Source organism: Protopterus annectens, chromosome 4.part1 (assembly GCF_019279795.1).
Source record: "Protopterus annectens isolate FY-2018-M chromosome 4.part1, PAN1.0, whole genome shotgun sequence".
NCBI lineage: Eukaryota > Metazoa > Chordata > Ceratodontiformes > Protopteridae > Protopterus > Protopterus annectens.
This window is the reverse complement of record NC_056734.1, coordinates 794,740,969-794,767,048: the sequence shown is the minus strand read 5'-3', so window position 1 is coordinate 794,767,048 and position 26,080 is coordinate 794,740,969. Positions and strand designations below refer to the sequence as shown.

The following is a 26,080-nucleotide window of genomic DNA, read 5'->3' as shown; positions in this document are numbered from 1 at the left end:
GTCTTCAATCCGACAAGTTGTAACTGCATACTCCTGCCAGTGGAGTGCAGGGGAACCTTCTCCAAAATAGGATGGTCTGGATTAGTGCTCAAGTTATTCAACCAAGGCTAGATTCAGCAGGTCTGAATTTAGTCTATGCTACAGCAAACAAGGCATACCAATTTCAGAAAGAAACAGTTCAAATAAGCAGGCACAATAAGCCATTAACCAGAAACTCCCAGCTCAGAAGGGCAGAATCTACCCTCTCCCCCCACAAGAGTGCAGGCTTCACCTTCTTAATGTAAAATAACTGGCCCAAAGCCAAAGTGCTTAAACCAGAACTAATGCACTTGATTAACAGACACTAAGCCTTCAATCAGCAACTCCCAACTTAGAAGGATGTAAGCTACCTGTCCTGCCACAACAGTGCAGACCACAAACCTTGGTCTGAAACCCAAGTGCTTCAACCAAAGGCTTAGAATAACAGTTACAATTTGATCAGGCTACTTACAAGCAGTAATAAATGTAGCAGAATAAATGCAATTAAGTACTTTTAAGAACAAGCAGCAAAAGCAAAATAAAGTAATACAGTAGGAAGAAACACTAATACAGTAAAAGCAGATGAATAAAGTACAATTTGTTTATATATAGCAATAGAAAACAAGCAAATTGATTTAAACAAATTATCCAATTAACCAGTAAAAAAGCTCAAAACTGAGCCCTGTTCCTGCAGTCTTCAATCAGGCAAGTTCTAACTGCACACTCCTCCCACTAGGGTGCAGGGGAACCTTCTCCAAAAAAGATGGCCTGGATTAGTATTCAAGTTATACAAACAAAGCTAGATTCAGGATGTTTGAATCTAGTCTATGCTACAGCAAACAAGGCACACAAATTTCAGAAAGAAACAGTTCAAATAAGCAGGCACAATAAACCTTTAACCAGAAATTTCCAGCTCAGAAGGGCAGAATCTAGCCTCTCCCCCCACATCAGTGACAGAGTATATATATATATTGGTCATACAAAGTAAGAGTATGAATAGAGTAACAGATCTTACTATAGGATATGTTTTTCCTGATGGTTCTGGCATGTGGCAGATAAATTATCTATATTCTGACAACATCCATCAATTATTGGCCATCTGTTTGCCAGACATTCACCTGTTTGTGCCAACAGGACCACATTTATCAGGCACACATACATATTCTGCAAACATATGTGTACTGGAAAGGTATGACTTCTACAAGGAAGTTATGCTACAGCAGGTCTGCATTGCTGTCTGTTATTGTGGCACAGTGGTGTTGCTGGACTGTCCCCATATACTTGTTGTAACACATACCTGTTTGTCTGACAGTGGCTGTATGACATTGTAGTGGGACTTTTCTCATAGGGGACACACCACAGTAGATGGCATTGATGGGTGTGGAGACATACAACAGACTCTGTCACAGCACACAAGGACATAACCAGTATTGCTGCTATACTGGTGATAGCCACATACATAGTGTATTGATAGACTGTGGGGTATGATGAGGGAGGCAGCAGTGGATAATGAAGGCAATTTTGGTTGTGCAGGGGTCAGTTCATATTGGATATCTACATATCTTCCTGTGATGTGTTCCCCTCTTGGTCACTTTCAGGATGGATGTATCAAAGGAGGCACCCACCATTATCAGATGCTGAAAACAATGTTATCCTGGATGGCCTCAGACTGCATCATAACATTCTGGTGTCCAGGAGACGCTAGCAGCATGAACAATGTGCAGCACTGTGGTCTGCCCTTGTCACAGCAGTCAACCAAATAGGGCTATAGGACAGAACCTACTAGCAGGTCCAACACCAAGCAACAGATATGGTCAATGTTGCACAGCAAAGGGCTGCTGCTGTGGCCAGGGACCATGCTGCCAGTGATGGAGAGGCTGCAGCAGAATGACCACTCTCAGCCACAGAAGAATTACTGGCAAACCTGGGGTTCATCCACTGGCTTCCAACCATCCATCATACCATATGTCGTGGAGGTGGGTGCCACAGCATCAACATCAGAGTAGCATCTAGGTAGGCTTCCTGTGTTTGCTCATCACTGTAATACTATATCAGTCATTGTGGCAGCCCCTGCATACCAGTACATGGGTGTCAGGTCTGTCTGCTTTGGGGGGGGTTGGTTTTAATGCACAGTAGTGTACACATACTCAGAATGTCAGCAATGTAAGCAGTATCACATTAGCTACTGTACATATTGATATACGCACATATTATCCTGTAACAATTACACATTTGGTATTGCTGACAATACCTCTACCTCACATTTCCATAGGTACATCAGGTGTGGCTGGAGTCTAAGGTCCTGTACCTGGTAAGTGTGATACTGTTGTCTTACAGATCATATATAGCCTAAGAATGTTAAGGGCGGCCATTTTGACCTAGGCACAACTGTTATGCTTAACCAGAGGACAATACTTGTATGTTCCATTTTGGAGGGGTTAACCAAAGTGCTTTGAATGGGTAATCACAGTTGTGTATTTGCAGGAGCAGTAACACATTTGGTATTATTGTTGACAAGGTATATGCAGTATGCTATACAGGAGGCAATCACTCACAGATGCCTGTTCACACACAATATGGAGATGGTACATCCCTGAGGCAGTGACACTATAACTGGCATAGTGTGCTCAAAATGGGGGCACTGTGTTTTAGCTGTAGGTCTATCACATACACTTGACATATTGCTTATCTTACAGATGTATAGTACTGGCAACATTAACCATATGTAGCTGCAGTGCATCTTATAAGGGCCTGTCTTGTCTGTGTATGTTGTAGTCTGTTTGTGTGTTGTGCATGGGGTCAGAAATAAGATGTGGGATGTGTAATGCAGTTGTGACTCCTCAGCTGTATGTGTCTGTGTGTGCGGATTACCATACATAATAGTGCAGGTAGTAATGTACTTATTTTGTCTTCCTCCTCACAGGTGAATGTGGGGTTGGAGTGTATCCCCCCTACAACCTGATGTTAGTATCTCATCGGACTCTGATGATGATGGCCATACTGAGGCACAAGTGGGGTTGTTGGGGGCTAAATCTGTCCCATGGGTTGACATACCACTTCCTCCCTCATTGTCCCCACACACAGTCAGTATCCCCAAACATACCCAGTCCCCTGAGGCCACAGGTATCAGACAGCCAGAGTGTGGCAACATTGAACAAGAGAGTGTGGAAACTATGGCATCAGTGAGTGTAGACACTGGCCATAGTCCTGAGAACTTCTGTGGTCCCTCACAGGCAGACTGACAGGGGTGCTCAAAGGAGGACTGTGGCCCATCCACCACCTGTCACAAGTATCACATCACAGGTCACTCAGTGCACATTTTGGTCCATCATAGAGGCACAGACACATTCCAAATGTAATACCCAATGGATGCTCAGGATTATGGATGCAGCAAAGTCTGGCATCCGTGACTCCTTCCACCATATTGATGATGCCATGGATCATTTCACTGATGTAGTTGACAAACAGTGGGGTGAGACACTGTCAGTCCTTGAACTCATGTTGTCTGTCCTTGAACATCTGGTTGGAGTTGTGTATTGGACATGTGGACAAAGGTCAGCAACACTATCTGCTAAGAGTCCACGTGGCCATGCACATACGCTGCTTTAGTGGCAGTACCTCCAGCACTACAGAAGGGAGTGTGCTGTCCACACCACAATGTGGCAGGCCATGGGCATGTAGTCCTAGGCGGTCTTGTGGAGGTCAGGGTCCAAGCAGACATCAGTCACCATCAACTACTAGCACCACATCTAACTGTGGGCATGGTGGTGCCAGTGCCACTACTGGCAGAGTGAGTTCCTGTGTTCATGGCTGGAGATGGTGAACTGTCCACTCTGCCATGTATGGTCCACAGCTGTCCAACATACACACGTGTAGGGCTAGCACTGGGCTTGACTGTGTACATGTACACACTCAAACATCATTGTCGCATGCAGGTCACCAACTGACACACAGCACCTCTCCATGTCCCAGCTAGCAAGCACCCGTTCCTGACTCAGGCACATGCTGTCAACTGTTTGGCGCAGCCTAGGCCTCTGGCACTCCCACACCACACCCTGTGCATGTGACAAAACCTGTGCCATCTCCCTGCCATCCATACCATTGATTCAGGGATATGCAAATTTGTGTTTGATGCACAGGGTGACTATAATACATAACATGTTTTTTGTAGTGTGGTAGTGTTATGCAATGACAGGGCTGTATGCTGGCATGTGTCATGAGTATACATCAAACTTTGTGTGCCTTTGTTGCATGCTGTTAGATTGGCAGTAGTGTTGCAGAATGACAGATGTCTTAAGGAACTGTGTATGTTTCTGTTCCATGGGTCTGAGTGGCTACAGCAGACATGTGACATCAGCAAGGTACAGCTGTATATGTGCATGGTTACCTAAGTGCATATCTGTAGAACAGTGTGTCAGGGAAAATGGGGGCAGTCAACATGATCATACATGCATACCTTCTGACAATACTGCTACCCTTGATGAGTGTCACTTGGGTGTTCTGTACATACAAATGTAGGTCGCGGAAGATAGCATTTATGCCTAGTATGATGTGGGCTATTTAAGGCCTGCAGCTACTGACAGGGGCAGTCAAATGCATGAAAATTTCACACCCATATGGCCATATGTGTACTGCTGCATGGGAATATATTTGTACATGCACACACAGAGACTTGCCTTTATTAAGATTGGAACCCCTACCTATCTATTAGGATTTACTAGAGCACTACGTACTTATTGCATGCACTATGGAGCTAATCTGTTTTGAGATTGTCAGCCAGTGCTGCTAAGGTGGATGACATCAGCAGGCCTTGTAAAGGAGGCTAATGGGGTGACTGGCAGATATTCACAGGGCCTTAAAATGTTTAAAATGTATAACCAATCCACAGAGATAGGCATGTGTACACTGCTCCAAGTTAATACATTTATACAGACACACATGCACACACACACACACACACACACAGTTGCCTGTTGCGAGATTAGACCCCCTACCTATCCATTAGTATACACTAGATCATTATGTACTTATTGCATGTGCCACAGAGCTTATCTGTTTTTAGATTGTCAGCCAGTGCTGCTAAGGTGGATGACATCAGCAGGCCTTGTAAAGGAGGCTAATGGGGTGACTGGCAGATATTCACAGGGCCTTAAAATGTTTAAAATGTATAACCAATCCACAGAGATAGGCATGTGTACACTGCTCCAAGTTAATACATTTATACAGACACACATGCACACACACACACACACACACACACACACACACACACACACAGTTGCCTGTTGCGAGATTAGACCCCCTACCTATCCATTAGTATACACTAGATCATTATGTACTTATTGCATGTGTCACAGAGCTTATCTGTTTTTAAATTGTCAGCCAGTGCTGTTGAGGTGGATGACATCAGCATGCCTTGTGAAGGAGGCCAGTGTTGAGGAGGACACTTATCACAGGGCCATAAAATGATTGACCATTGCACAGCCATAGGCCAGATGAGCATGTCTGTACTGCTGTAAGGGAAATATTTACACAAAGACATGCAAATATGGTGGCTGATGTGAGAGTAGAATCCCTGTCTACCTACTATTCCACACTGTAGCTTGCAGTACTTATTGCACACACCACAGGTTACATCTGGTGTACATGTGGCTGCAGCAACAGTACTTATGGGCTACACAAAATGCCCTTGTATTACACAGCTCGTGAAGCCTGCAGAGTGAACTTGCTTTATGCTGTTATTGTATCTACTGTCCTAGCAGTAGGGCACCTGTTAATACCCCTGCTATGTGTGTACAGTTAACAGTATCACCATTTCTGGCTGGTTGCAGTTTCCTAGATGGACAATTGGCCAGTGAAAATATGGCCTGCCCAAGTCCTGCATTGAAGCCATTGCACATTACACCACCTGCTCACATTGTCTGTCTACAGGGTGAAATTTCACAAGCACAGGATTCTGTGGTTGGGTGGATTATATCATTATGCGGCCTTGGTGTGTTACCATCAGGCAACTGTTGTGTGTGTAGGTGCAGATTACCCCAGCATTCTGTGTGTGGGTGTGCACATTTGTACATCCCCACACATGTGTACATATATATATATATATATATATATATATATATATATATAAACAGGGATGTCAACTTAGGTGTAGCTGTGTGTTAGCTAAGTGTAGGAGCATACCCAGTGTGACTGTCAGTGCTTACAAGGTGACTCCAGGCCAGGCCTACCTGTACTCCAGTCTGGGATTTTGTGTGCTGCAGCCAGTTGGCTACTGTAATTGATTCAACACAACAGCACCTCCCTGATATTTTGTCCAAGGGATTCCTTGGCTGTGTGCTGAATGTATTATATGATTCATACCTATCGATTGTACAGATTGTAATAGACCGTACAGAGTGTTGCATCATATGTATGATATGTTTTATATAGTATTGTGATTGTCCAGTACATCAGTAGCAAATTATTATAGATTGATGTTAGGAAATAATGCCAGGCATTTGAGTTACTGACTCCATACACACCAGGAAACCCATGAAACTGCATGACCTGTTATTCTCTGCACCTTCTACATTTGTCTGGCCAGTAGTCAATCCTTCTCCTTATATTTGGGCATTTGTCCCAGTACTTTTAATGGCTTTGTCCAGATTTCCTGCTCCAAGTCATTGCAGGTATGATGTGATGGGATACATGATGTCAAACCACACACAGGGTGACAGTCTTCACACCGCTCATTCTACATGTTTTAGAAGGATGTCCAGCATTCCACCCCATACGTCTGCTCTGTTCCTCATACAGTTGTGTTTTCCACTATTATACTAATAAATGGAGCCCACTGAATTATTGTAAGTGATGGCCTTTATATCCTACTGCTACACTGACCTGTTGCAACCTGCTGTTATACTAGCCACCTTCTAGGTTACTCTGAGCATGTATAATGTCTGTTGGTTTGTCCCTTTGTCCCTCCATGATCTCTAGCTTTGTCCAGCTCTCCTGCAGTAACTGATTGGGGCATATTGACAGTCTGTGGGACTTCTACTATAGGAGTACCTCACATGCAAAAGTTGTAGGTGCAGCCAGCTTCAAACCATGAACACCATCAACGATGCTACTGTACATAGTCCACTGAGCCACACCAGCCACCAGAACATGAGGTTTAATTCCTCACACTGCCAACAGCAGAAAGATATAACACTTTCATTCCTGCATATTGTAGAAATTAGAAGATGTATCCAGGTTGTTTGGGACAGCCCTGGGATTGTGTGGTCTGCTGATATATCCATGGAAACATACTGTTACTGCAGTTGTATGAGAACACTGATGTGTTGGGGGTAGGCGACTCTGTTATTGACAGTCATGCATCTGGGTCGTGCATCTGTCCTATGACCTCACTGCTTGGCATTTCCCCTGCATACCGCAGTGTGTTTTGCTGCCTTGTGGCCTAATGCATACTGTATTATGGGGCATACAATACTGGACAGAGTACCTGTTGTCCCAGATAGCTGTTAGTTCTCTTCAAGTAACCCAGTAACTCACTCTATTCTCTTGCATACATGCATCAGGTCCATACATATGCTACCATAGTGTAGTACCCCGTACATTTGTTGTAAAGGAGAATGACTTACCTTGTGAATGCAGCAATGAAGATACCTGTATTGCAGGGCTGACTCTGTCTGATGCACGCAGTACACAGCCAGTGCATGGTGAAGTACAGGTTGTGTCATGTGGCTGGCATCCGTTTTACTATGTATGTGAGTCAAAGTAAGTTGACAGTCTCTAGGACACTAGGTTGTTGTGCATGCGCTATGCATTGTCTCTTTGCCAAGGCCAGGGCATATTTGGCATGCCTATGTCTACCAACAGGGACAGCATCAGGGGGTTCCTCCTCCAAGTCCCCCTGTGGTTGTGGCTGTGGGGACCTTGGCAGCAGTGGGTGCTGTGTGTCCCTTTCCTGTGTTGATCCTGCCACAGCTGTTATGTTAGGGTCATATTGTGTAGCATGGCACATACTGTGAACATCTGTGCACATGTGGCTGGAGAGTACTGCAGGGCTCCACGAGATAGAGCGAGGCACTGGAACTGTGACTTTAGCAGCCCAAACCCATGCTCTATGACATTCCTAGTTTGTGCGTGTGCCTCATTATGGCATTCTTCAGTAGGTGTGTGTGTATTTCTGATGGGTGTCATCATTCACAGTTCCAGTACATAGCCAGAATCCCCCAGTAGAGAGACGTACAGAATGTCCCCCTTGGCAAACATCTGGCACAGCTGTGATGTGTGACAGATATGGGAGTCATGATAACTGCCAGGGCTGCCAGCACACACATTCATGATAATGCCCTGGGCATTGCATATGACCTGGCAGTTGATGGAGTGATACCCCTTGTTGTTGACATAGACCCTACCCTCCTCACCAGGCAGTGCTTTGATGTATACATGAGTGCAGTCTGTGGCACCCAGTGCTTCAGGGTGGTGTGCTACACAGTAGGAGAGATGCATACTGCTGGCCCTCTCCTCAGGGGTGTGGGGTAAATAAATGTGCTCATTGGCATGTGTTTGCATGGCAGCCAGAAACTGGTGGAGTACCCTGAATGCTGATGCCTGTGAGAACCACATTGTATTCCCAGTTTGTCTTTGAAACGTACCTGTAGCTAGTATTCTGAGGGCTAGACATAGCTTTGTTTCCACTGGAATGGGTTCCCCTCTGTTGGCTCTGGGTCTGAGGTGAGGGCATCAGATCTCAGTGAGGTCTTGTAGTATGTCCCTGTCCACTCTGTAGCACTCTAGAATCTCCCGCTCATGTAGCTCCTGGAAGGTTATTCTGAGCCTGAACACTCTTCTCCTTGTCAGTCTAGGCCTATTGTCAGCATCAGCACTGACCTCAGCATCTGGCACATACAGATGTAACAGAGCAGCAGCCTCTATAGCATTTGGTCAGTTAAAATCCCCAAGTCTGTACTCCAATGGTGCAGAGTATGGGGGAGAAATCAGACTGTAGGCTGTATGCATAATTTATAGTGGTCTGCTGCAGATGCAGCCTGTGCAACTGGCTAACTATGATGCATTCCACCTGCCAGATGCATCACTGAGGGGTTTGAATAGCCCAGTGTAAGTGGAACAGGGGTTATCAGTAATTTATACATGATTGGCTTTTACAGGCTATTGCCTTTCTTTTTTTTAATTGCCTTCCCTGCTAAGATCAGTGGTGTAGCACACAAACATGCTCAAACCAGCTAAAACAAGTGCCCAGAAGCTAAACAATACTTAGCAGCACTGGACACACCCCCTACCCCCTCTTAGCTGAGAGGTGCACCGCACAGATGGGCACAGCTGAGCTCCAATCCACTTAAACAGATAGTGACACACACCCTTTTGAGGTCAACTTGGTCTTCTGTGGAAACCAACATGGTTCAGGGGCTACACAGATTTTATCTGCAGACACAGTAGCCTATTTTTGTTGTTCAGTAACCCCAGCTCATCTGCATACAGATCCGTGCACACAACCTGGATACAACTCTATTCCAGGGTCTGCCTCCTTAGCAACCATAGAAATCTACCATTGTACATACTCCTTGCAGGGCCCTATAATCCATTATTCTCACATATTTCTTATTTTTTGTTATTAAACTTTTAAATATATTTTTTTGCATAACTGCATGTTTGTGCTCTGCTGCACACCACACAAACATAATATGGGTATTAAAGAAAAACTTATATTAAATTATTTTGCATTACTTTTTGGCACACAGGGCATAGTTTTGCAAATATCTTTACCTACTATGCAATTTCTGACCTTCTAAATGGACTTTTACATCCCCTGTTCAGTTTTTCTTTTCTTATACATGGAAATTTTCCATGTACACTTCGGACACCAACATGGGGTCTGCAGGACTGCCTATCTGCTTGCTTGATCACTTCAGCACCCTTGTTTGCATGCAATTCACTTGTTTATGCAGTGATTTGCATGCCATGGACACTTCTGTGTCTGCACACTCATGCACACCCCTCTGCTCTGTTTACTTGTTTGCATAGTTGTTTTCTTCCATGTAAGCTCCATGCCACTATGCCTACATGGAAAAATCACTCTGTGTAGGCTTTATTGAATTCACCCCAATGACTTTTTGTTTTTACTGCTACCCAGAAGAGAGTTGTGTATGTGTCCAGGAATATTACATGTGTCCAATCAGTGACATATTTTTTTGCCTTCCTCCATAACACATAAACACTGTCACTGCACATGAAACCCAGGCAGGCAGGGTCAGTATTAGCATGTATTAGCAAAGTGGTGCATAGGCACTTTGCCACCTTAATAACACATGCTAACCCTAACCATGCCCCCGTCCCTGCACTTTGCCATAGAAAACAAAACTTTTTTGTAACATTATCATTACACAGAACAGGCTCAGACACAAACCAACACTTAACAACTACATTAAAGCTATCCCCTTACCTCACCCTAGTCCATGTACAGTTCAACAAACACATAGACACACACACACACACACACTAAATCTATACCCTTTTCTAAGCCTAACCCCCATATGATTGCATATACACTTCCAACTTTTAGTTCTGAAACTTCAGCATTAAAAAACATTAATCCCACTTACCTGCATAGCACACATAACCTACCTCCATTTGGCAAATGCATAAATCAACAAATGATAAAACTAAAAAAAAAAAAAAAAAAAAAATATTTTGCATATTTCCCAGCACTAGCATATTTTTGACATAACACTCATTTAACCATAGCATATGCACCTATACATATTTATCCACAACCCCCTTTTTTTGCACATGGGGTAAGGGTGCCACTTCAAATGTGACAGTCATCAATATCCAATGTTCACATCACTGTGTAACTAGCCCTGCCACAGTTCTTTCATACCACACACATATATGCACACTCTCAACTATGGCTAAGTTAGAGTGCTAAATCCACCTACTACATGTCTTTTGAGTTTTGGGGGGAGACAGATCCACCCAGAGAAAACCCACTAAAACAAAGAGGACATGCAGATTCGACAAAGAAGGTACCCGATCAAGAACTGAACCATAGAACTTCTTGCCATGAGGTGACAATGTTACCCACTACACCACTGTGCTGTCCTTACATATTAAAATATATAGATAGATACAGATAAATAGATAGACGTATACTTATGTATTGATATTATATAAACAGATACATAAATGTGTGTGTGTGTGTGTGTGTGTATTTTATATATATATATATATATATATATATATATATATATATAGATATATATATTTATGGATCTAAGACTTTTGAACGAAAGTTCAAAAGCCCAAATCCATTACCACCGAACACACTTTAACAAAAGTGCTTTCATCGAAAAAGCGCTTTCATTAAAGTATGTTAAAAAAATAAATAAATAAAAAATACAAAATCCACTTGAATGCAGGGGGGCAAGCCTCCCTGCACCCCCCTACTTTAATATTCTCACTCTGAGATCGCACTATAGTGGGGAAAAGGGAATTTTCCCTTCCCTCACCATAGTACGACCGGAAGAACAAGCATTCTTATGCGAAAGTGCAGCTTTGATGAACAGCACCTTCGCTCAAGTATGCTCACCAAATTGGGATTCGATGAAAGATGCAGTTGAGCATCTGTACGGATGCCATATAAAAAAAATATATATATATATATATATATATATATATATATATATATATAAATATACATACATACGCACACACACACACACACGCACACAGAAATATATATATATATATATATATATATATATATATAAATATATATATATATATATATATTATATATTATCTATATATATATATATATATATATATATATATATATATATATATATTTATTTATTTATAGATACATATTAGTTATATGAACCCTACAGGGAAGTGTATCTTATAAACAAAGAAAACTTTATTTTTTATTTTAGCTATAAAATTATATTCACACCTTTCACTTAAAATTGTTCAGTGTATTTTATAGGCAGATTGCAAAATGCACTTTTGCCACTGCTTTGTTTTTTGCCATATTTTCTTATGGTGACTGAATAGGGACTCCACAGCTCTATTTTTCCATATAAAAAGTTAATTATATTTACTTTTTTATTCATGTCTAGGTGGGGTTTGTAGAGCTGCTAGGCCTGAAACCCTACATACATGCTTTGATGTTATTTTCACGTGGAGAAGATGTAGCAGCAGTATCAGATGAAAATGTTACAGTTACAGACACAGTATTTAATGGCATTCCAGTTCGAGTGTTTATACCCACAAAACAGAACAAGGATAGAAGGCGGGGTCTCCTCTACTTTCATGGTGGTGGCTGGTGTACAGGAAGTGCAGGTAAGTACTAATAACACTTTCTGTCTTTTCTTGTTGGTAAGGGAGAAAGCCTAGTCATTTGGTGATTGATCTTGATCTTTATAGGGGATGAAATAGTTTTGAGATTGGCAATTAATTAGATGTTTGTATACTATTTATTGCAAATGTTAAAACACATCTTCATGAAACTTGATGCAAGAATAATATTCATTTGAGTTTGTTCACTGTTTTAATTGTAGTTAATAACAGCAACAAAAGATAACAGGTGCACCAGTTTAGTAGCTTATTAAGTCAAGTCACGTAAACCTTTTTTGTCATTTATATCATATAGCAAGTACACAGCTGAATGAAATTAAGTTTCTCCAAGCTTATTTTACAACATATACTAACAGTAACACAGAAACCAGATGTAACATAAGCTCAAGTACAACATATAGGATATAAACACGGAGCCCAAAAAAAACACAAACAACAAGAAAGTCCGAGGCACACAGCTTTCATGACAATGGCTGCAAAACTCTTCATTTTCAATGCCACTAACTCTATCTCCAACTGACAACAAATCCAGTCCCACTCCAGTCCCCTCTGACAACAGAAGGTTTGGATCAGATTCAATCAAAAGTGTAGACAGAAAAGATGGGACACCTTCACTTACAGCATGGCAAACTGCCACCACGTGAAGGCAGAGCCACCACCACCAGATCAATGGTCACCTCCCAGTCTTCACCATCCACACCACCACATCACCACCAGTTCCATCCAGTGCCCCCAGTTCCATTTCCAACAACATCTCCAGTGCAACAATCCTCTGACCCAGGAGAAAATTCCAATCCAGATCCACCACCATCGCATCCATCTGCACTCGGCGCAACTTCCACTCAAGGCCCATATGGACATGACTGGACCAACAATCTCCACAAAAAAAAAAAAAAAAAAAACAAAGCAGTTGAACCATCTCACACCATTCCAACCAGATACCATGGCTACATCTTACTGTAGCCAAAAAACAGACTCCAAATGGACGACAAATTGACAAAGTCTTATACCAGCACAAGGCACACATATTGGGAGGCGGAATAGCTGCTGCCATTTTCCAACTGTCCAATTTTCCAAACGTCAAAATGTTAAAAAATGTATTTTAAAATCTGAATATATTCCACCATTGGCATTTATTTAACCTACTTGCATTTGATTACTGGTGAAGTCTAACTGGGCATGTAATCCCTTTTCATCAGAGACCTGATAAGAAAAGTTCCATTAACAATATTATACAAAAATGAGATTTAGATTAATACAGAAACAGCATTTAAAAGGTAAAAAAAAACTTGCAGAGAATGTCAGATATGTTTAAGTATACAGGAAGTATACAGAGCAGTGTAATTTGAGTCTAGTATGTGTAGGATAACTATGAATTGCTTTAAAATGTGAAGTATGTGATTTTGTTATGTACAGTGGATCAGTGAAACTGACAATCATTTTTTGAAAGCACAGTACAAAGCAATATTTGTGTGCTTAAAATATGAAGACAGTGACCTGTAAATGACAGTGGTCAGTTGCAGAAGTTATTGTGCCAAGCAACGTTTGTATGCTTACTTCTGAAGTCAGTGTTAATGACTGAAAGTTATGAATCAACAGAGAGAGAGAGAGAGAGGGAGAGAGAAATAGATTCCAGACTTTAGATACACAGGCAAGGAAGAGTACTTCCTGACCAGTATTTTGAGCTTTCTTTAAAGCAAGTTATAAACTGTCCTCAGAGTACAGAGGTCTACATGGGGAATCTTAATGTATGAGGTTTTTTTTTTTTTTTAAGCCTGGGCATCTTTTATGGTTTCTATGTAAGACTTTGGAGGACCAGTAATTAAATGTAAGTTATGTCACTGGATGAGTCAAACTTTTTGGGTTTGTTTGCAGCCAAGCAGAATTAAACCTTTGGATATTGTTAGAGGAAAACCTAACTATTTTGATGAAGCATCATCACAGTTTTTTTTATAATAGCTATAAACTGATTTCTCTCTGTCCGAATTGGCCTGAGTGTCAAGTATATCCCTTGCTGCACGATGAGCAATTTTATATGAAGATTAGATCTGCAGATACTTCCAAAGCTGTTAGAGTTATGATTCGTTAATAAAAAAAGGATTATGTGATAACCTCATTAATGCAGAGTTAACAAGCTAATTTGTATTCAGAAATGAAATCCAAAAGTGATTTGTATTTTTGGCTTACCTAAAATACACAACAATTTGGTCAGGCCACCGTTCAGGCCAGTTGTGTCAAGTAGTACAAGCAAGATGGTATCAGTGTCCATATAAATGAACAAGTGTTTACAATCATTATAAAACAAAAAAGTATCAGCACAGAAACATGACTGATTGCAACCAAATAACATCAGAACTGTTTCATTAATGTAAAAAAAGGTAAGTGCTTTCACAGTATTACAAGTGCTTCATCAGACCATACAATCAAATACCCCAAAACACTTTTAATAGAGACATAGATTTCAAATATCCAGTAGTCATTAACAATCGCTCAAATCAATCATTGGCTGCAGCTAAGCAATAAAGCATTAAAATCACATAAACAAATCTCTAGCATTTAGAAAGGGTCTTAAAGAGACCCTACCATTAAGCCCTGGTAATTTGTCTACCTGCAGCTTAATTACCAATATAATTCATGACTCTGGATGCTATTTCAGATTTTAAAGCTAAAAGGTGTTCAAGTTATGCACCGTGCACAATTGGCAGATAATGTTAGTAATGAACTTTCTTCAGCAATGTTTTAAGTACTTTGGTAGATCAATAAGGTATTAAAGCAGTTATCCATAATTAATTTTAAGCAGTTTTAATGACATTAAAAGAGTAGTGAATGAAGTCCCAAGTTTATAAGAGAGGAAAAAACTAGAAAGATATGTTCCAAGTCAGATTAAACCATTTGTCTGTAATCAAGTGTTGTCATAAACATGATGTTTCAATGTTTAGAAATTCACAAACCAGATTATGTTTTGTGTTAGAAAAATTAGAATTGAAAGTCCTGCATTTTTTACTTCTAAATCAATATTTTTTGTTTACCTAGTTAGGTGTTCAGCATGTGAGGCATTTTATGTAGATAAAAGCACCACTGCGTTCCATTCCAGAATATGTGACTATTTGCATGTTATAGAGGTAATGTCTGACTAAGGCATTACTACTGTATTTTGAGTTTACTGTTATTGATTATATAAGAAATTTTAATTCAAGATTTGATACTGAGGATGAGTTAGACTGCAGGGAGTTTTTGTTGGTGGCTTAAATAACGAGCATGCAGCCCTTCTGGTCTAAACAAGAAAGAAAAATTTAAAGTATTTTTAAAGAGGAGAAACTTCAGGCATCTGCATTTTTTTCAGTCTGGAAAAGTCATTTTTTAAGAGATAAAAAACTTACTGATTAATGAATAAATTTGTTTTGCAAACATGTTTATTGCTTTTTTTATTTTATTTTTGCTTCATTTTTTCAATAATGTATTGCCAAATAGATGTTGATTTTATTTACATTACATTATTTCCTTTCTACAGAAAAAAAAAACATAACATTATATTATTTTAGTTGCCTGTTTTCCCATAACAAAAGGAACTTAATCAGTTTTCCCACATATAATGGCCGAGTTTATCAAGATTAAGGGCTTAATTGAATCAGCCCTGTAATCAAGAACTTAGGATACAGGCAATTATGATAATTTATTTGCATGTTATGACTTGCTAGCTTCCTGAAACAACAAATTAGATTTTATAGTTCAACTATTGATTTGTGCATTTCTCTTCCTGTCATCTACAAAGTTGCAGACATTTTGCAAGTCAACTGTGCTGCCAGTATGAAACAAGGAGGAAACAATCACATTAACAAATCAGTTTTCTCTACTGGTATCACCCCTACATCAGACATGCAATAAGTACACATGAGGCTACTAGTCCTGCAGTCCAGGAGACTATTGAATCACCACATTTCTGGATAATTGATTCATTCAGAGTCATGCAGTAGGCAAATGCAGACTGATGAAATTAAACCCTGGACTACAGGAAGCAGTTCATGTATAACTTATAGCTTTAATCATCTGTTCTAATGGCCTGAAGCCTGGTTGGCTTGCTTTCCCATAACATAATTGTCTTTCAGTCACACTTCAGACCATCTTATCTAGCTTTCTGTACAAATATTTCTTGAAGATGAAACCAGGACTGCATCAGTTGATTAATTATCACCAGACTTTATAAGTATTTCAGCAAATTATCTTTGATATTCCCAAAAAAAAAATATTAGCAGAAGAATTAAGAAGAGCCTAACTCCCAATCCCCAGAAGAAAGCATTTGTTTGTACCACATTCATAAAGAAGATTCTGCAACATTGTTAAACAGTGGGCCATTATTTCCTTGTCTCCCTTATAAAAAGTCTTCATCAGTGTTTTCACTAACAAATTCTCCAAAACATAATAAAATTATGATCATTTCACCAACTAACAGCCTGGTTTTAAGCCTAACAGTGGTACCTCTACTGCCCTACCTGTTGTGAAATATATCCATGGTCATTTAGATTATGGAAATGTAGCTGTACCACTTTTTTCAGCCTTTCAGAAGTATTAAATTATCATGATCTTGGGTAACTGTTGTCTTAATTGTAGTGCCATTTAGAGGTGTGTTAATTCCATAGGGGACAAGCATCACTACTTGATGTAGTAGTACCATTTCTCATCCCCTATATGAGCCTGCTGGAGTTGCTTAGGGTAATTTATTTATTTATTTGCTTATTTATTTTTGTTTGTTTACCTGGATAGTACACTGATTGACTCTTTCCTTATGACATTCATTAATGGCATGGTCTTCAAATGAAAAATGCAAAAGCTTGTCCAATATGTTGATGACTTTGCAATTTTCTTTTTTACAAGTAATTTAGTTCTTGCAGTCAGTTTCAAAGTCCATTCAAGCTCTGTTTCATTATAGCTGCACTTCATATATATGTAGATCACATTGTGATTCATCATAGACCAAAATCAATGCTTTTCTCAAGCAAAGGACAGACATGAGACTGTACTAATAATAGCATCAGTTGAGGAAGCAACTTCAGTAAAGCAGTTTTGTTTCATACGTGGAAAGCAGAAGAGGTGTGAAAAGCAATTAGGAAATGCAAGAGCAAAATTAGTAAAAAAAATAAAAAAAAGTAATTAAGTAAAGCCAATCTCTAACTAAATAGAAAAGGTTACTTTGAACATAAAAACTGAAATTGACTAGGCTTTAAATGGCCAGCAAGGGCAACTAGCCTAGTACTTACGAACCTATAAAAGTTGTTGGGCTCTAAGTCAATTGCATAATGTAAAGGGATGATACTATAATGGAGGTTAGCAAGTAGTAGCTTATTACCTGAGTTGCAGAAGTGAATGGAAGCAGTAAGTGAGTGGATGATGCCAGTTAGTACATACTCGAGGTGAAAATGGTATTGGAATATGTAGATCATTCCTTCCAATTACTTCTTTACAAAATGTGGCATATCTGCCTTCATTTTCAATATTTCTTTCTAATCCCACTGCTTATTTTGCTATTAAAATCTAAGGTATAATCCTTACTTAAATATGGCTGCAAATGTTTCCAGAAATCTAACCTTACTTTATCTTGCCATTAAACTCTATTTCTTTGCACTGATTTTAAATCCATACCCAAAATATTACAAAACATCAGCAAACTGAGTTATTTAATATTTGCTTGCATGCTTTTTTAATGAAAGTCTCCAAAACCCATTCAGCTATATACTGCAAATATAATTTTTGGCATTCATTTTCTTTATCAAGAAATTTCCCTTATATCTTGATGAAAGTTAACATAAGTCTCTACTGTCTTCAGCTGTTCTAACTTAATGCATCTCCTTCTAAAATGTTTCTATAGTATTTACTTCATTTGTAAGACTATTCACACATTTCATGCATCAGCCTTTGTTTTTGCTTTTCTTTGTTTTTGTTTCCTATTTGTTTTCTCTCCAATAGATGCATTGTCATTCACCTCACCCTTATTCCCCAAGTTGTTCCCAAGAAAACATTGTGTGTGTTACAATTTCCATCATTTATCCTCAAAATTCTTTCCTGATGTTATTACAGCATTTTCAGTGACCACTCTGACATTATTCTTTGGAAAGTCGAACAAAAAATGGTTCTTCTGAACTACAGCTAGCATGCTGCTTTTTATATGTGACTCTTTGTATAGTTTGTCCATGTTCTGTAAAAAATACCTTGCTGGCAGTTGACCTTCACACTCACCACTGCTCCTTAACTATGACATTTTCTCAATGGATCTTCATATTTTATAACACATCAACTATTTTAAATAAAACATCTGATACCCAGCTGTTAACTTTTATTTATTTTATTTAACAATTTGATTACTGGGTGAGCTGGTCTGCTGATCATTTTCAGCCATGAACCATGTACAACTAATGCAATACACATAATATTAAAATGAGTAGGCTAGCAAGGCATTATGATTATATAAAAATTTTCAAAACAAAACTATATTTTTACGAAACCTTAATACAGCATATGCAATATATCTGACTGGAGAGAATGAATACCATATACAGCTTTACTTTTTGAAGAAGAGAAGCTGATAGATGTGATATAAAGTACTGTCAAAGTGTTACACTGAGCTGAAGAAAAAAATGTATAATGCGAGGGGTGGTTTAATCATTAACAGAAAAGCAAATACATGTGGCATACTGAAATAGGGATTCCTTCAGGGTTCTTTGAAGAATGTAATAGTTTTATTGTTTTAAATATTAGCTGGTAGGTTCTTCCAAAGGGCTGTGCCTAATCTAGAGCAAGCTTTTCCTCCAATAGGTGGTCTAGCTAATGTGAGACAGTACTCTTGGCTACTTCTAAGGAGTGGTTTTGTTCTCTGAGTGGTAGCTTTATTCACAGAGGTGGGCAGTAACCCAGATGCAGTATTTTGAAAAGTTGTGTGCCTAAGAGCAGTGTGGTTCTGGTCATCACAGGTCTGTAAAATGAAGTAGAGAGAATGATGAACACTTTTTGATGTCGCATAAACCATGACATTAGTTTTGTGGCATTGATTAGGAGTCTGTTTGCTTGATGAAATGTTGTGCTGTACATTTTTTGAAGAGAATTATGTGTTCTGCTAGCATCAAGAAAAAGAATGTCATCAACATACATTATGATATTGAAATTAGGTAGGTCAATGGTCATGTAATTTATGAATACGGAGAACAGAAGATGACCCACTTTTGAGCCTTGTGGGGCATCAGTGTTTAATGTGCCTATACCAGAAAAACTGTTGTTACAATATACTTGAAAGGTTGTATCTTCCAGGAAGGTTTGCAACCATGACATTGTGTTGTCATCAAAGTTCATTTTTTTTAAGTTTCAGTAGAAAAAGGTTATGGTTCACAGTCTCAGATCCTCTTGTCAAAGTTACAAATACTGCAGCTTTAATAAAGCTGTGGTTCATATTGCTACAGATACAATCAGCAGCAGTTATTAATGCTGTCAGAGTAATAAAAGATTCTGTACCCATGCTGCCTATCAGCAAGGAGGCTGTGGTGACATATGCTTCAACAACTATTTATATATGAATTTATCAAATAAATTTTAAGGGGCAGGGGTTGGCAATAGGTTTGTAGTCTTTTAATTTACATGGAAGAGTGGAATTTCATAATGGGGTAATGACTGTGTGTTTAAATAGAGTCGGGATGGATGTTCTGGTTATCAGTAAGTTAAAGATGTGTGTAAGAGGTTTTGTCATTTTTTCTGCTGCTATTATAAGAAATTTATGGCAGAGTTTACAGAATTTTCAGGCTGAGGTTTTTTTTTTTGTTTTTTGTTTTTATTTTATGAGATGGCCGAAAAAGGAAATGTAGCTTTGCAGTTAGAAGATAGAGAGTGTAGTTGTGTAAGTTAATGTCATTTGCAAGCTGGTTAGTATACTCTGCTGAAACACAGCTTGTACACTGCTTTATGCATGGCTCTTTACATTGTTCATTTTCTGTACGAAATACCCTGCATACAATTATAATTTCTTTTATAACCTGCAAGTAACTATTTTCCTACCTGGCTAGCCTGTTATCCCATTCTTTCCTTCTAATCGACTAGTGAAACTACTATAATGATTATTTTCCTGTTTATATTCTTGTGGTGATGTGAACACTGGTTCTAGACAATTGTTACTGTTGAAGTACCACCTCAACCGCATGTGCAAAAATGGCGAAAAGAGGTTTTGGGTAAAGGGATGGATGGATTCCACACAAATGTGCAATAGCACTCCCTTTGTCTCTTTAAGTTAATAGTATCACTTATTTCCATTTGAAAATATGCTAATTTTCTTTGTTGTATACAAACTCTCATAATAGCTATCACAGTTGCCTAAAAATATACCTGATCATAGGAACCCCATGTACTGTAATAAGTGGAATCTTAAAACAAAACATATCCTTTCTGATCTACATCTTGAGACTTATATCTTTAATGGTTGCTGCAACTTCCATGAAAATAGTAGTGCTCGTAAGATTGCTTTGAATTCTCTGCTACTCTGATCTCTTGTACGCAATGAAATTCTCTCAAAGTTTGTTTCTTTCATAGGACTCTTGACATTCTAGATGCGTGTTCTTTAATAGACTGCTGCAAGAAACTATGTGGACTTATCCTCCTGTTCAATTTTCCCAACAGTAACATTGCTGGTTTTCTCATTCTCCACAGTCTGAGAGTTATCTGTCATATCACAAATGTCTGCATCTAAAATATATGTGGAAGACAATGCTCCTTTAGGAAGAGCTGCAATTATAGTATTTTCCTCTGCATCATAAGCCCCAGCTACTCTTACTTTCTTTCATCATGTTATCACAGGAAATTTGCTCAACCACTCCCTCGTGTAAAAACAGTAGACGTTCAATATTATTTTATTAAAACTTCAGCATAAAATAGGAATAATACAAACTTTCTAACACAATGTAGAGGAAAAATAGTAGAAGAAAAAAAAAGATTCCAAAAGTCAACAAACCTTAATCATACTTATCATATTAATTCATATTTACAATAATTTATCTTATTTGGAAATTCTATCCAATGCATACAGCATAATCAGTTTATCATTTTTAAATTATCTGTTCTGTTTTTCAGAATATATTCAGTTATGTACTATCTAAATGTTCTCTTTATATTTCATTGTACTCCACATATTTTCAATAGTCTGACAGAATACAAAGTTAATAACTGTAGCCAATTACATATAATATTCATAAAGGCATTTCTACTTTTCACATTGAATAAAGTCCTGTCAGTTCACAGTACCCAGTTGTACCCCAAAACTACCCTCATTTGTTACCTGAACATTTTCATGCCTTTTCATATAATTACATTCCATAAAACATTGTGTTTCTAATTTAGATTCATATTTCTTAAACGTGCTCATTTTTAACATTCGATTTTTCATACAACCTAAGCAAAAAACTACTAATATAATTAAATATTGTAAAATTCTCAGTCCCTCTTTCAGATTTTCTCATTTTTTCTAGAATTTCTAAATTCAGTACATTTTTCTTCTTCCATTTTTCCTGCATTCATTTCTACTTTTCCCTTTATATTCTCTTAATTCCAGATCTCAGGTTATACAAATACAGTTGGACATATTTTCCTTCTTTTTCCATGACTTTTGCCATAACCCCATATGTATCCCTGGGACATACAACTTTATCTTCAAATGCAAATTACACCACCTAAAACAATACTTTATCAAACTCTGTAGTATCTGTCATTTCTAATTCCCATTTCTACATCAAAACAAACAGCATCCCTCCTTACTGGAGTCTGCTTTCTCCTTCATATTGAAGAAAATGTTCTCTCTGCTGATGTAATACCTGATCAGTTTGGTGTCCAATATAGGTTCATAGGTAGGTACTAGGCTATCTGCCCGAAGGCATTTATAAGCCTAGCCAGAATGTGTTGGCTTTCGCCGCTCCCTTATATTAGTTCCCTGTGCATCTATCCATCAGAGCCATTGAAGTGATCCCTGGGGTAAACTTTCTGTTTCCCATCCACTTGTCAAGGTTTCTCTTGAAGAGGGTTAGTAAGGAGCTCTGCCTAGTGTAGATTGGAATCTTGTCCCAGAGCATGGGAAGTCTCTGGGACAGGAATCTATCCCTCCAGCACGTCCTGTTTATTGTTGTGGCGAGGTTTAGATCCCTAGAGTGTGTGGCTTGAGGGGATATGGTTTTCTTTAGGTGGAGCATGTCCATCAATTCTGGGTTGAACATGGCTTTGTATGTCAGGCAGAGATCACCTCTGAGTAGGCGGTATGAAACCGAGTACAGCTGGAGTTTATTCAGTCGCGCTGCATAGGGCATCTGTTTGAGGCCAGGGATCCTCTTGGTGAGGTACTTCTGTGGTCTTTCCAGCTGTTGCAGGTGTCTTGTAAGGTACATCCCAAATGGGGCATTGTACTCTTATGATGGGTCTGATGAGTGATGTGTAGAGGGGCACAATGACCTCTTTTGATCTGGATGCAAACCCTTTTATGATTAGGTGGTCCACATAGAAGAATTTTCTAACCACTTTGGCAATGTGATTATCAAAGGAGAGGTTACTATCTACTTGGGTCCCCAGATCCCTTATTACATCTTCTGTATTTAGGGGGCTACCACTTATGCGGTAGTTTATGGGTACTTTGTTTTTTACAAAGGGGATGACTATGCACTTTTTGGCATTTAGCTTGAGGCCATGGTTTTGACACCAGGTATCTATCTCAATGAGACCCTTTTGGAAGATGTCTGTGTCAGCCAGAGATTCAATTATAGCTCCTAGTATGCAGTCGTCTGTGAACTTGGTCAGCCATAGTCCTCCTGTGCTTGCCTGTACCTCTGAAAAGTATATGCCAAACAGGAGGTGTCCTAGGACTGAGCACTGGGGAATGCCACTTGTAACCAGTTTAGAGTCAGACCTAGCTCCCACAACTTTTTCCATGTGGGTTCTGTCCGTGAGCCAGTTGGCAACCCATCTCATAACATAGGGGTTTATGTTCAGGCTGGTGAGCTTGGCTATAGTAACTGAATGGGGAATGGTGTGGAAGGCCTTTGCAAGGTCTAGGTAGTCTGTGGGAACACCTTTCCTTTGTCTATAGCCTTGGTAACTGTCTCACAGAAGTCCACTAGGTTTAGGAGGCATGATCTGCCCTTGACAAAGCCGAACTGGGTAGGGTCTAGTGTTTGGAGGTTCCCAATGTCTCTGTTAATGAGATCCATGATGATGCGCTCCATAGCCTTGCAGACCGAGCTAGTCAGGCTTACAGGGCGATAGTTCCTGTGGTCTGTTGTGGCTCCACCTTTGTGGAGCGGAATAACCATTGCTGTGTGCCACTCTATGGGCACGTAGGCTGTGGAGAGGCTGAGTTTGAACAGTGTGTTTAGGTGAGGGGTTAGTTCATCTTTGAGCTCATATAGGATTCAGCCTGTGACACCATTCGGTCCCATTGATGCTGTGTTTTTGGCTTTGGAGAGGGCTGTTTTAACCTGAGTGTCTGTGATTTCAAGGACACTACATTCTTCTGGTATGGTTATGGGCCCTTTTGGGGGTGAAGGGGGGGGTGAAGTTTACATTGAACCTGTCTGCCAGGATGTTGGCGATATCAGTTGGTTCAGTGTATTTTGTGCCATTCTGCACTAACTCCGAGCAGGTCTGAGAATTGCCACTTAGATTCTTGACATAGCTAAAGAATGCCTTGTGGTTATCTTTGGAGTCCTTGGCAATTTTTCTTTTGCAGCTAGCCTTGGATGATTTTATGAGGGATCATAGTTTCTTGCTGATACTGATCAGGGATGTCTTCCCTTCTTGGGATTTTACTCTTTTCTGTACTAGTTTCCTTCTTCTATTGTATAGCTTGTTTATGGCAGGGGTCCACAAGACTGGTTTCCTTTTCTTGGAGGAGTGAGTCTTGGTTTTGCTTGGGATAGCACAATCCATGCATTCTTGTAGGTGCCTGTAGAGTGTGTTAGTAAAGGATTTTGCAGCTTGGACAGTGTCATCCCTTAGCATGGGGGCTTTGAAACTTTCCACCTCGGTCTTAAGTAACGTGAAGTTTGCTTTTGAAAAGTTTTTCACTGTGGTTTCTTTGACCGCGGGTGAGGGCGGAATGTGGATATCCAGAGTGATTAGTTTATGGTCAGATCTAACCAGTGAGGGGTTGACCTCCGGTGTGGAACACCGGTCACCCATTTTGGTGATGACCAGGTCCAATATGTTGTCACTTCTGGTGGGGGTGTTGGCCAGTTGATCCAGGGCATTTGAGTTTATAAATCCTAGGAAATGTTGAGCAAGGAGGTTAGTACTTGAGTAGTTCTCCCACTTAATGTTTGGGTAATTGAAATCACCCACTATCAGGGTGTTTGGTAGGACCTTTATGTTTCCCAATGTTTCCAGAAATGCAGAATGGGGGTCCTGGGACATGGTTGGTGATCTGTAGCAAGCTACAATTTGAATTGCAGTTTTGCCTGTTGTTAGTTGCACGTGGGTGATCTCTGATGCATCGTGCTGTGCCACTAACCTGGAGGTGTGAGTATCCTTGATGAATATGGATGCACCCCTGCCTTTTGTATTTTGGTCCGGGTTTTGTGTACTGTTGGGGTGCTCTCTGGAGCCTTAAACCAGGTTCTTGTTACTGCACATATATCGATTTTCTCCATACTGAGGAGTGCCTCGAGTACGTGCATTTTGAGGTTTAGACTTCTAGCATTGAGTAGCATTACCCTCAGTTTTTTGTTACTTGTGCTATTTATGGTGGTGGGTTTGTCTTTTGAGCCTTGCCTAAAAAGACACTATGGGGGTGGCAAGAGCCTTGGCCAGTATTCAAAGCCTAAGGGTGACAGGTGCAAGCCGTCTCTAGTGAAGCAGCGTGGCTTGTCGATGATGTCATCCCAGGTTGACAGACACTGGATCCCCTTTGAATGACACCAGAAGCTTAGCCAATTGTTGAAATTGATAATTTTTTCTTTATACTGTGGTATAATTCTTGGTGAGGGCAGGATGTCACATAGGGCACTAATTACAATACACCATTTGACATTTGAATATCTTTTTAGCAATTCTTAATTTTCTATTGATTAAATTATGTCTAAAACTTGTTTTAACACCAATTCCTAGTTTTTGTTCTCCATGTGTCCCACATCGAGTCAGCAACCTAATATTTTATAAACCTTTCTATTTCTCTAAAACTACTCTGAATGAATAATGTCATTATTTTAAACAAATATTTAAAACTTAAATTTTATTTTAAATTTAAAACAGTTAACTTTTTTTCATTTCTATCTTTAAAGCTTAGTCATACTTATATATATATATATATATATATATATATATATATATATATATATATATATACATATATATATTTACATACGACTATGGGCTGAACATGGCTAAACTATATATGGATTTAAGTAGCTTATTTTGTTAATCTGTAAATGGTCTGAGTGGCTACTTGTATCATTTCAGTGTGGTGTTCTAATATCACAAGATACTGCTATTGGTTTTAACTACACCAAGTGGGTATGCCTAGCAATACACTGATTACATGCTGCTTTAGGGCATATTCTTTTCCTTCTGTTTGTATGATGCTGAATAAAAGGGAACCAAGCAACATGGAGACACTAATGGCAGCACCTCATACTGAAGGAGACACTAGAAGAAACAAGTACCGTCTAGATATGCATGACACTACTTACTTATA

General features: G+C 39.5%; 1 protein-coding gene across 1 annotated transcript in view; it reads left to right on the top strand.

Annotated features, from left to right (window-relative positions):
• Positions 1–26,080, top strand: part of LOC122801059 (arylacetamide deacetylase-like) — a 206,990-nt gene that overhangs the window by 33,396 nt on the left and 147,514 nt on the right. The window contains exon 2 of the mRNA XM_044070543.1: positions 12,147–12,369. Within this exon, the coding sequence (XP_043926478.1) occupies positions 12,147–12,369 (223 nt within the window). The remainder of the gene's footprint in view (positions 1–12,146; positions 12,370–26,080) is intronic.